The following is a 10,888-nucleotide window of genomic DNA, read 5'->3' as shown; positions in this document are numbered from 1 at the left end:
CCCGACAGCAGAAACAACTCTCAGTCTCAAGTGAATGGCAGAGATCGAGGCGCGAGCGAGTGCAGTGCTGGCTTCATTCAGCCGATAAATACTATCTACGATCTACAAACCGCTAATGCAGATGTCGTGAACGCTTTGCGCTCGACGTTTTTGATCGAAAAAGCGATTTCAATTGAACGGCACACAGAACTACCAGCCATTCGAAACGAACTAATCAAATTCGGAGCTGATGTCGAAGTCGCAAAGCTCCCAGACGAAACAGTCCGCGACCGGTATAATGCTTTGTATGATCTCCTAGTTTTACGAGACGGAGAAAGCCTGAAAGCACTGGCAGCTGTCATGTTGGAGCAGATCAAGTTGGAGTTGAGTAAGCATGGAATACTTGTTGATGACGAGGAAGCTGTCGAAGAAGTGTACGACGGATTTTTCGCCTCTGTAGTGACGGGGACGGGTAATTCCATCGTACAAGAGGCTCAACGTTGGATGGACGGTATGGTACAGGGCCACAAAGTGACTGATTATATCCAGCACGATTTCTGCGAACTAAAGTCAATTGACGAAGTAAACCTGCTTGGTGCCAATCACGGAGACGAAGTTGAGCTTCCCCCACTCTCACTTTGCACAACAGACACCAGAGACCTATCATATCCACGATGGGTTTCCAGATTGACACCATCAAGGCCGGGTACGAGCATTTCCATCCCCAATGCTGCTCAAGCTCAATCCAATTATACGGTATCTAATGTTTTCGATTCCATAGCGACGGCACCAACTTCCCCAAGCCGGGTCAGACCGTGTCCGTCCACTACGTGGGCACGCTAACCGACGGCTCCAAGTTCGACTCAAGCCGCGACCGCGGCCGTCCTTTCCAGTTCCAGCTCGGCGCCGGCCAGGTGATCCGCGGCTGGGATGAGGGCGTCGCCAAGATGAGCAAGGGTCAGGTCGCCAAGCTCACGCTCCCCCACGAATACGCCTACGGCGAGCGCGGCTACCCGCCTGTGATCCCGCCCAAGGCCACGCTCGTCTTCGAGGTGGAGCTGCTGTCCTTCAACTAGATAGCTCTATCTCCCTCCTTATGGGCTGAACCCTTGAGACTGTAGTTCATTAAGCTGGTAGCTGTAAGCAGGAGCCAAGAGCCAAAATACTATCATTCCCGCGACGCAGTCTTTTGGAGACGTTAGTTTTTGATTGGTTCGAGTTGCTATTTGGATACGGACGGAGGTTGCTGGTGCTGCTGACGGATCTGTTGGAGAAGTTCACGCCCGACATTCGTCTTACGTGTGGGAGAAGGCAAATGCGGTGATGATACAGAGGGGGATCGAGTGTCGGTGTTGTTGTTGATGGAGACGTAGATTTTGCGTTCTGTCCACATGGAGTTGAAGTATTTTTTGCTGTGGTGTTGGACAGGCTTGAAGGTGGTTTCCAATGCCATTTTGACACGACGAGCGTGCTCCTGCGTAGTAGACAAAACCACAGCAAGTCTAAGTTACTGGGTGAAGCGCTGTAAAGAAAATATCTACTACCGAGGTCCCTTACCAAGGCGCGAACTTCAGGGGTGGTAGGTGCGCTGGTAGTTCCGGCAGGAGTAAACGGATCGTCAACTAGCACAGCCCTGGGGTGAGGCGCCCCCGAGATACTGGAGCGAGACGCTGCATGTGCCTTGCTTGACAAGATGGTGCTGGTGAATGGTCTGCCACCGACCCATTTCTCAGGACTGTGTTGACGCCATCTTGGGTGAGCCACGTACTCGGCTGTCGTTGGAGGCTCCGGAGTTGCTGTGCCACCGAGCACTGTTGCTCTTGAACCATGAGCGTTCCAGTAGAGACGATCATACACGGCACTTTTCTGTCTTCTGCGTGCTGAGCCTTCTTCATCTTCACTGCTGTCATCTTCGTCCGCTTGGTTGACTCTCTCGGGAGATGGCGGGCAGTCTGCCGCGCATGTTGTTCTTCGCTTCGAGTCTCGCGAGGCATCAGATTGCTCGCTCTCGTGTTCGCTTCGTGCGTTGTTGTCAACACAGATTATATCTTCCACAAAGTACTTGGCACATGACAATGGCTTGTTCTTCAGGAACGCCATTGGTGGTTGGATTTCTTTGTGCTTCTCGCGAGTCTTTTCGAAGTTGACGATCCGTTCGGCATACTTTTCACGTGGCATTTCAATTTCATGGTGTGGAGATTTAGCACGGCGTATAAGCTTCCCGCCCCCTTTGTAGATAGCTCGAGGTGAGTACGAGCTAGTCAACAATATTAAAATAAAAAATCTTATGATAAACTACAAATATTGTGTTGCCGATTTGACGTACCCGTTCTTGACGGCTCCTACGTGCTCCAGTTCCTTTGCTCTTACACGAGGTCTATCCGACAAATGAGTTGCCGTTAGCAGATTGCAAGTGTCCCGTTAACGCGAGGTAGACATTGTCTACTACTGTAGACGCACAGGTAGGCCTTGGAATAATCCTCTTTAGCGTAGTCTTTGCCCCAATCCTGATCGGGGGCCTCCCTCATCCAGTCGCCAACGCGGTCCAAATACGACTTGTGCATCTCCTTTCTGACACAATCACTGGACGTTCAGTCCTAGAAGCATTAACCACCTTTCATTGTTTAACAACTCACATCGATTTCCCGTAAATACGTTTGATCTGCCGTGCCTGAACAGCTTGTGACGGTGATGCTCCATTCTTTTCAGCTTGTTTCAACCTCGCAGCTTCCTGCTCCGATTGATTCTTTCGCCACCGCACAACGTCGAGCGAGAACATGGCACAGTCGTCTCAGTTGTGCATGAACTCCACAAGTCGGAACGATAAATATATCGTGGTGTGTCAGAAAAAAACGTTATGGCTACATTTTCCCAAAGAAGAGCACAATTTTTACCCAATCACCAAATTAAACATTTCAGTATGGACTTCCGTGAACTGATGCGCGAGGAACGCCGCCGTGTACGAGAGGCAGCCCAATCCAAGCCAAACACCGACACAAAATCTGCGTCAAAAGACACCGGCAAGTCACAGGAAATTGAAGAGCGTGTATCGCAATGGCAACAAGCAACTCTGAGTGTAGGTGAGAAGTACTCGGCGAGCCACTAGAAAACTGTGGAGTCCGGGTTATTACCACTTTAAATTATATGTACTGCTATTATAAAAAAGTGTAGATCCACCCAAAATGTGGACGGGACCACACACACAGAAAACGGGTCACCACCACCACCTTAAAATATACGACCACCACAATAGCACAATCAGTGCCAAAGTATTGAAGTGTTGAAGATACAGAAATAGATAGATATACACGCTCGTCGCACTGTCGCTCATGTAAAATTACGTGGAGACAAACAAAATGGAGAGTGAGAACGACGATCTTTTAGATGAAGCAGGCCAAGATCCCGTTAAACATGCGCAACAAGCGTCCTCAGTGGCGGAGGCTCAAGCCGAACCGCTCATGTGGAGACCTGCGTTTTCGACTCTGAAATGTGAAAAAGGTCTCGAGTGTTTACGTCGACTACTGAACAACAACACGCTACTATTTAAGGTGGTGCGGTGGTTCAATTTCCGCGTCGAACACGACCGAGTTCAGCTTAACAGTGTCGACATTTGAGACACTGAAGCTTCACTTGACAGCAACGAGCACAAGTGCAAAGTGGTAGAGCCAATTCCAGACTGTAGTGACCGATTCGTTCAAGACGTTGGAGAGATGCTCTTTCGCGATGCATTAGCTGTACTCGGAGCCGGACCAGACCGCAATCTTCATGCAGATGAAATAGGCCTTCCGCTTGGCAGACAAGGACTGTAGCGGCGAGATCGACGCGGACGAAGTGGCAGACATGCTGGAGACCATCTTCGCCCAGTCTGGCGCGGCCAAGCAAGGCGAGATCCACAAATACGTCGAGGAATTCATGCGTGTGGTGAACAAAGATAACAGCGGCTTGGTGTCGTTCGAAGAGTTCGTCGAGGCGCTGGAGAACGGCCTCAAGATCGAGGTGGAGGTGTACACGCCATGTAGACCCAAGGCCTCGGCTCTGGTAGCCAGACCGGAGCATGGGCTGGCAGCTATCAATGCGAACGAGGACGATGCGGGAGATGCGAGCGAGAACGACGAGTCGAAGGTCGTTGACGTGGACTCTGGCGACAAGATTCAGTCCAAACTTCCACCTTTGGGTGTGCAGGAAGCGAATGTCAACAATTCGCGAGCCGCGATGCCGTCACGTGAGAGCTAACACAACTCGTCCCAAGCTTCGTCCGTTGAGAAGAACAAGAGAGTCTCGGCGGCTGCGTCATCGGCTCCTGCCATGTGTCGCGAGCACGACGTTCTAAATGTGGAGGAATTCTTCGGTAGCGACATCGCGGCGCAGATGAAGACTGCGTACGTGGAATGACTGCTGGAAGAACGTTGCTACGAGAAGGTGTCGATGGAGGAGTTCTTACTTCTCAACTGTCTCGTCAGTGGGGCGGAGGGTATTGCCAAAAGTCTCATAGAGATGGCAGAGATCGTCGTAGCCTCCTAACAACAAAATTCGCATAGATATATCGAAAACAATTTATTTTTCTTTTTGATGAGGCCACAAAAGTCACTGTCTTGTGGCCTCAACTACAGCGTCTTTGTAGCCTGGAAGGTCTTGCTTTGATCCAGACCTGCTTCATCACGCGCGTGTAGAGTTCCGGACGGTAACCGAGTGGGAACAAAATCTCGAACTACACGAACATCGGAGCGGTGATCAGAGCCTGGTCCAGGCTGTCGAAGAGTGCCGGTTTGCGACGATCGAAGACGCCGTGACCAATGAGCTGCAGGATCCAGGCCGTGGGCGTGGATGGCCGATGCGTGCATACTGTGCACGTTTATGGCCTTGGCACCCTCGACAACGAAGTAGTTGGCAAGTACGATCCAGACGGAGATGATGGCGACGACTCCCAAAGTGCCAGTACTTTGACTACGAGCGCGACCCAATCACGCACTTCTTCATGTCGAGCTCATTGCACTGCACCAGCAAACATGGTAGATGAACGCAGAATCAACATGCTAGAAACGTTCATTTTATAACATCAATGAACGTACTTGTGCTTTTCTTGGAGCTGCGTTGGTGGTCGGTCTTGGGTGCCGCTGCTCTGGACGGAGTGTGGTGCTGGAGCTCTTGGGCTCAAGTTGGAGAGTGACACTGGAAAGCTAACTTAATGGCAAAGGGGCACGTGGACTCCACCGTCCCAGCCACAACCTCGTAGAGTGTGGTCTCTGCTCGGATTCCAGCCGAAATGTAGTGCCATGGCACGCTACAAGGGAAAGTGAGGCGTCGTTGACAGCGACTTGTTGTTGCTGCAACTACAACATGATCGCTACAACTTAGTGCTCGAATCACTTCACCTATGCTAACGATTCGAACAAAAGCACTGACATGGAGTGTTTATTAGCTTTGTGCTAAGTGTTACTGCTTCCTAAATGTGTGGACACTCCACTTTTATTTTGTGAGTGATAGCTGTCCACCATTCGTGTGCATTCTCCATTTATTTTGGTGGCGGCTCCAACTTATTTGGTGGAGTTACACCTACCTCAAAACTGTGCATGTTTCATTGTTAACAGTAAATCTCTTGCTCCTTGTCCAGATCAAAAATTAATATCGAGGAGTTCCGCAAAGGACCGATTTCCGGAGTGTATTACATACCCAACTGGATCACGCAGGACGAGGAGGCGGCCATTGTAGAGCGAGTGTACGCTGTTCCGCATGACAACGATCTCTGGGTCAAGCTAAAACACCGTCGTCTGCAAATGTGGGGAGGGGAAGTCAAGGTCCCATTCGAGCCTAATCCCCTCCCTGAATGGCTACAACAGATCAGCCAGACACTACTGGATACTGGCATCTTCAGTGAAGAAAAGAAGCCCAACCACGCACTCATCAACGGTACGTAAGCTGCCCCCACAGTCCCAAACATGTCGTTAAGACCAACCAGTTGCATACTTGCTGATGCACAGAATATGGTGTGGGGGACTGCATTCTACCACATGAGGACGGGCCTGCGTATTTCCCTCTGGTGTCCATTATCAGCACTGGCGCTGAGTGCCGAGTGACGTTTGAGCCGCATCGTGCTTTGGCATCAGTCGACAATCAGAGCGTTTCAGAGGCGGCGCCTACCAATGAGATTGTGCAGAACTTTGATTTCCAGTTGGAACGTCGTAGTCTCTTGCTGTTCACGGGAGAAGCCTACACGCGCTACTTACACAGCGTCGACAACATCGAAGTGGGCACGCGCATTTCACTGACGATTCGCCACGTCGATCTCCTCTAAATTTTTATGCAATGGAAGAGGACACCGAGAACAGTGAGGACAAGAATTGCTCCAAAACGCTAATTTGACTCGGAGTGAGGACGTTTCAAGGCTGCGTGCGATGTGTGGTGGCGCCTTGACCCGACGCATGCGTGATGTTGCATTTACTTTTAGTAGCGCCGTGGAGTGATCGAACCTTGCTTGTGATTGGATTTCCATTTCCTTCTCTCATTGTCAAATTAGAGATCAAGGTGCCAAGAATGCTCTCCCCATCGTCACAGTCGACCCACCGAGACAGGCAACCTCGGGGATCCAAAGTTCGGGATGGAAAGATCAGCGGTGGCGGCCCGCTCCAGCCGATCAATCCACGAGCTCGCGCCACTGTGACCACCATACCGAACAACGAAGCGAGTCTCTACATGGACGACTTTTGTCTCGATGCTCCGTCGTTTGTGACGTTGGCTAGTGCAATGAAGATGCGAGTTTGTGAAGTGTTTTGGTAAGGTTTTGCATGGAAGACAAATGGTCATTTTCAAAATACTTGAAGTTATACCACACTTAAGGTTAATACTACTACATGTATTTACTTGCGGCCTTTCAGGCGCCAGGTGCACGTACAACTGATCTGCTCGAGTGAGTTATCGTCGGAACAATTCAAGCAATACTCAGCGGTGGTGTGTGTCAGGCGTCGTCGTCAGGGATGCCTTGGCAGCTCTGCACTTGCGATCTCTCTCGATCGACGGATGCACCCTGTGCGCATGTTGGCGACAAAGGCAAAAGAGTCACGCAAGCTTATGATCGGCATCGAGTACGGCTGGCGGTCGAAGCGCGTGTGGTTCCGAGCACCCAACGCTGCAGTCTACGAGCAGTGGAATACGGTCATTCGAGCTGCATTGCACGGAAATTGCGGCGGATTCGACCAAGACGAAGAACTCGCCAAGTGGGTCGAGCGGAGTGGTGTTTCCATGATGGAGACTACTACAACGAGCGTCAATTGCAGCATGGAACGCTTTAGCACCGACTCGTACGGACGAGGCTATTCGACCAGTTACCAGTCCGTTATCCCCGACGACGAATGGTCTGCTGAAGGTGGCGGTAAACCCGAGGACGTCGGGAACCCGGCCGAACGGAACCACTACATCAACTCCTTGTCTTCCATCTGTGCCCGTTACCGAAACACCGACCGCGAGCACTCCGACACGATGATCTGGAGGGGAAGGCCAGCGTTCTCCTTTGCCGGACCGGACAATGTGCGCTACGACGCCAGTTGAAGCAGCAGGCTGTCTACTGTATAAGTGTGCAACATCATTTTATTCTGTGAAGAGCTAACGCGTTGAATAAGCCCACCCATTGGCACACATGTATTGATGAATCGGCAATTAAGTGTCCACTGGTTACGGCCACACTCTCGCCAGCGTTTTTACTTCATGATCGGCAGGTACAGAGGCTCCTCCTGCACAAAGGGCAAAGCAGCGAGTTTCTGGCACATCGAGCGCACCTTGGACAGTAGCGACGTCTCCGTGGTGACAACGAACTGCACGTTCGCACGGTCGACGATCGGCGCCTGCAGGATCGAGTAGATGGAAACGCCGCTCTCCTCAGCGAGTTGACCGACGTGGCGGATGACGCCCAGACCGTCGGTGATAGTGAGACGCACGTAGAAGTGAGCCTCATAGTCTGGCTGCAGTGTGAGAGGCACCGAGGCCTTGAACGGGTCCAGTGGGGCGTCGCCGTGAGCCAACTGGATGATGTCGTTCATCACTGAGTTGGCCGTGGGGAAGCGTCCAGCGCCCGGACCGACGTACGCGCTGCTGACCAAGTTGTCCGAACGCACGTTCACGAGGTTCGTAGCGCCGCCGATGCTGGCGATGACGTTGCTACGCTTGACCACAACAGGCGACACATACACCGTCACCTCCTGAGGCTTGCCGGTCCCCTCATCCGCTGGCGTGAGTTGCTTGGCCACACCGAGCAACTTAATCGTGCTGTCCATCATCTTGGCGTATTCAAAGTCGGCCGCAGAGACACGAGAGATGCCCACCGTCGGGATGTCCGAAGGCTTGACAATTCCACCGAAGCCGAGCTTCGCCAAGATGGCAATCTTCGACTGAACATCGAATCCGTCCACGTCGGCGCTGGGGTTGGCCTCAGCATAGCCCAGATCTTGTGCCTCCTTCAGCACAGCGTCGTAAGCGACGCCCTCGGCCTCCATCTTGGACAACATGTAGTTGGTGGTGCCGTTCATAATGCCGGCGATCTCCGTGATGGTGTCGGAGTTGTAGGCGTTCTGCAGCGTGTGGATGATGGGGATGCCACCAGCCACTGCGGCCTCATACCCGAAGCGAACTTCCGGGTGGTCCTGCAGCAGCTGCACGATCTCGGGCATGAAGTTGGCCACGAGCGCCTTGTTGGCCGTGATGACGTGCTTGCCGGCCTTAATGGCGCCGAAGACCACGTCCTTGGCGTCATCCACGCCGCCCATGAGCTCCACAATGCAGTTGATGTTCTTGTCCTCAAGGATGTCGCTGTATTTGCTGGTGAACGTGGTCTCCGACGCCGAGAAGTGCTTAAGTCCGCGATCCTTGCTCAGGTTCTGCACGCAGATCTTGGACACCAGCGCGTTCACGCCCATGGCCATGAACTTCTGACGACGCACGGGGCTGTGCAGCAGGTCAAACACACCTGCACCCACGGTGCCACAGCCGAAAAGCCCCACGTTAAGACTCTTGGACATTTCCGATAATGATAGAAAGATACTTCGACGTATGAAAAAGCGATCGCAACGTTGCCGCAGATTAGAGACTGCCTGTGCACGTGTCGACGGGTTGGCAAAAGAGATTTTTATTACCGGTACCGGTATACCACAAGAATATTGCTGGCACAACATATGGCATTTTTTTGCGCAAGCATTGAAACGGGCAGCTTATTACTACCTCCGCTCGGAAAAAGATAACCATTTGTTTTTTTTTTGCGCAGCGCTCCGCCTCGTTCATTTGAGCGTTTATTAATTTCTGAGAGGCTGGCTAGCTAGCTTTATGACCGAGAGCTGACAGTGAGAAACTAAGCAAGGCACAGGCGTTCATGCTCCGCCGAGCAACTACAGATACAAAAACGGATCTAAGACGGCAACTACATCGCCACATTCTGAAGGGGCGCTCATTGGGGCTTCTGGAACTTCAGCGGTAGGCGGTGGGGGGGGGGGCTGCTCGCTGCAAGAAGCAGCATGTACGCGTTAGCATTGGCGAGTGAGATAGCGTCACAAGGCAGTGACGTAGGGAGAGTGCCAGCTCGTACTTGCTTGTCCTTGTGCAAGTGTCCGAGACGGTAATGATTATCACCTTTGCAGTTCATAACCTGCTCCATGACGTGTTGCAGAGTCAAGAACGTTTTGGTAAGCGTGTCCGCTGTAGTTTTTCCAAAAGCTTTCTCCACTTCCCTGATGAGGCCTTGGGGTGTTCGTGGTATTGTCTGCGACTGCAGCGATTGAATGCTGGCAAAAAAGCCCAAGTCTAGGCAGTTGAAATCAGGACTTTGTGCAGGCTGGTTCCGCAGCGCGATGTTCCAGCCATCCGAGGACCCTGCCGCGTTAACGTAGTCATCATCCTCTTGGACGTGGGGCCGAGCGTTGTCTTGTTGGATGCGAATGGCAACACCCTTCTGCTCTTGCGGCCACTTTGCTTTGATAGCAGGAATTACGTCGTTCACCAGCATCTGACGTGAAATATCCCTTGTTATTGAGACAGGTCGCAGATCTTCCACGCCAGCAGGGCGATTCACACTTGCCCTTTGAGTGATGTAGCGCTCTACAACAGGCCAGAGACTGCCATCCCCGTTTCCTCGGGGTCGCGCAACAGCACACAAAAACATCACCTTCATGATATAGCGTTTGCTCTGCACGAACTGAACAGGAGGATCCTCGAGCGGTACTTCATCTTTCCCATTCAGTAAGTAAATACTCTGCCCAATCTTCTTAATGTAGAACCACTTCTCGTCAATATGCACGACGTCAAACATTGGATCAAACACGTAATCCCCCCTTCCGTTAGGTCGAACGTGGTCCAGACAAAACCGGAGGCGCACCAACTTGTGCGTGGGTGTAAGTAGTGGACGGGTCTGTCTGAGCGCACGCCGTATGTAGCCTTCCTTGATCAGCTGCTGAACCAGGTAGCAGCTCATGTTGGACGCGCGCTGAAGCAGACGCTGGGTTTCGCGCTCATTGACAGGAACTGCAGCGATTCTCTCGCACAGCTCAGCTCGAATGACCTTCTTCCTACCACATGCGCTCTTCCTTGACTTGACCACGGCTGCTACTCGACCTCCCATCGAATTGATTCCACGCCTCCAAATTTGTTCGACAACTTGGCGGCCCACACGGAAGTACGCTGCAACCCGAACGATCTCTCCATGTTTGAGCACTCCTCCCACGCTGCGAAGCAGTAAGGACTCCCAGACGGCCTGGCGCTCACTGTCTGTGATCTCCCCCAGGTGCTAGCTTTTAAAATGAAAGCTGGGAGCGGGAGCCAGTCTGGTCGGGAAAGCGCGGGAGATTCGAAATTCAAAAAGTGATCGGCATCGAGGGGGTATTTTGTTGGGTAGGCTGTAATATAATTTGAAATGGTTATCTTTTTTAGAGCGGAG

The 10,888-nt window shown here is 52.0% G+C and overlaps 5 protein-coding genes across 5 annotated transcripts; 3 read left to right on the top strand and 2 right to left on the bottom strand.

Annotated features, from left to right (window-relative positions):
• Window positions 1–623: 623 nt before the first annotated feature.
• Window positions 624–1,163, top strand: PITG_02186 (FKBP-type peptidyl-prolyl cis-trans isomerase, putative; the record flags this gene model as incomplete). Its single annotated transcript, XM_002907100.1, has 2 exons — window positions 624–685; window positions 761–1,163. The coding sequence occupies 2 exons, from the start codon at window positions 654–656 to the stop codon at window positions 1,053–1,055; spliced, it is 327 nt and encodes a 108-aa protein (XP_002907146.1).
• Window positions 1,164–1,486: 323 nt separating this feature from the next.
• On the bottom strand, window positions 1,487–2,758 carry PITG_02185 (uncharacterized protein; the record flags this gene model as incomplete). Its single annotated transcript, XM_002907099.1, has 5 exons — window positions 1,487–1,501; window positions 1,537–2,236; window positions 2,306–2,356; window positions 2,440–2,550; window positions 2,616–2,758. The coding sequence occupies 5 exons, from the start codon at window positions 2,756–2,758 to the stop codon at window positions 1,487–1,489; spliced, it is 1,020 nt and encodes a 339-aa protein (XP_002907145.1).
• A 2,995-nt stretch (window positions 2,759–5,753) lies between these two features.
• Window positions 5,754–6,271, top strand: PITG_02184 (uncharacterized protein; the record flags this gene model as incomplete). Its single annotated transcript, XM_002907098.1, has 3 exons — window positions 5,754–5,886; window positions 5,958–6,082; window positions 6,125–6,271. 3 exons carry the CDS (start codon window positions 5,754–5,756, stop codon window positions 6,269–6,271), a joined length of 405 nt encoding a protein of 134 aa, XP_002907144.1.
• Window positions 6,272–6,510: 239 nt separating this feature from the next.
• On the top strand, window positions 6,511–7,521 carry PITG_02183 (uncharacterized protein; the record flags this gene model as incomplete). The annotated part of the gene is made up of 4 exons (XM_002907097.1): window positions 6,511–6,524; window positions 6,588–6,749; window positions 6,852–7,308; window positions 7,441–7,521. The coding sequence occupies 4 exons, from the start codon at window positions 6,511–6,513 to the stop codon at window positions 7,519–7,521; spliced, it is 714 nt and encodes a 237-aa protein (XP_002907143.1).
• Window positions 7,522–7,583: 62 nt separating this feature from the next.
• On the bottom strand, window positions 7,584–9,101 carry PITG_02182 (homoserine dehydrogenase, putative; the record flags this gene model as incomplete). Its single annotated transcript, XM_002907096.1, has 1 exon — window positions 7,584–9,101. The coding sequence occupies one exon, from the start codon at window positions 8,982–8,984 to the stop codon at window positions 7,671–7,673; it is 1,314 nt and encodes a 437-aa protein (XP_002907142.1).
• Window positions 9,102–10,888: the final 1,787 nt, after the last annotated feature.

This window comes from Phytophthora infestans, genomic scaffold (assembly GCF_000142945.1).
Source record: "Phytophthora infestans T30-4 supercont1.3 genomic scaffold, whole genome shotgun sequence".
Lineage (NCBI taxonomy): Eukaryota > Oomycota > Peronosporomycetes > Peronosporales > Peronosporaceae > Phytophthora > Phytophthora infestans.
The sequence above is the reverse complement of the archived record's forward strand: the minus strand, read 5'-3'. Positions and strand labels throughout refer to the sequence as shown.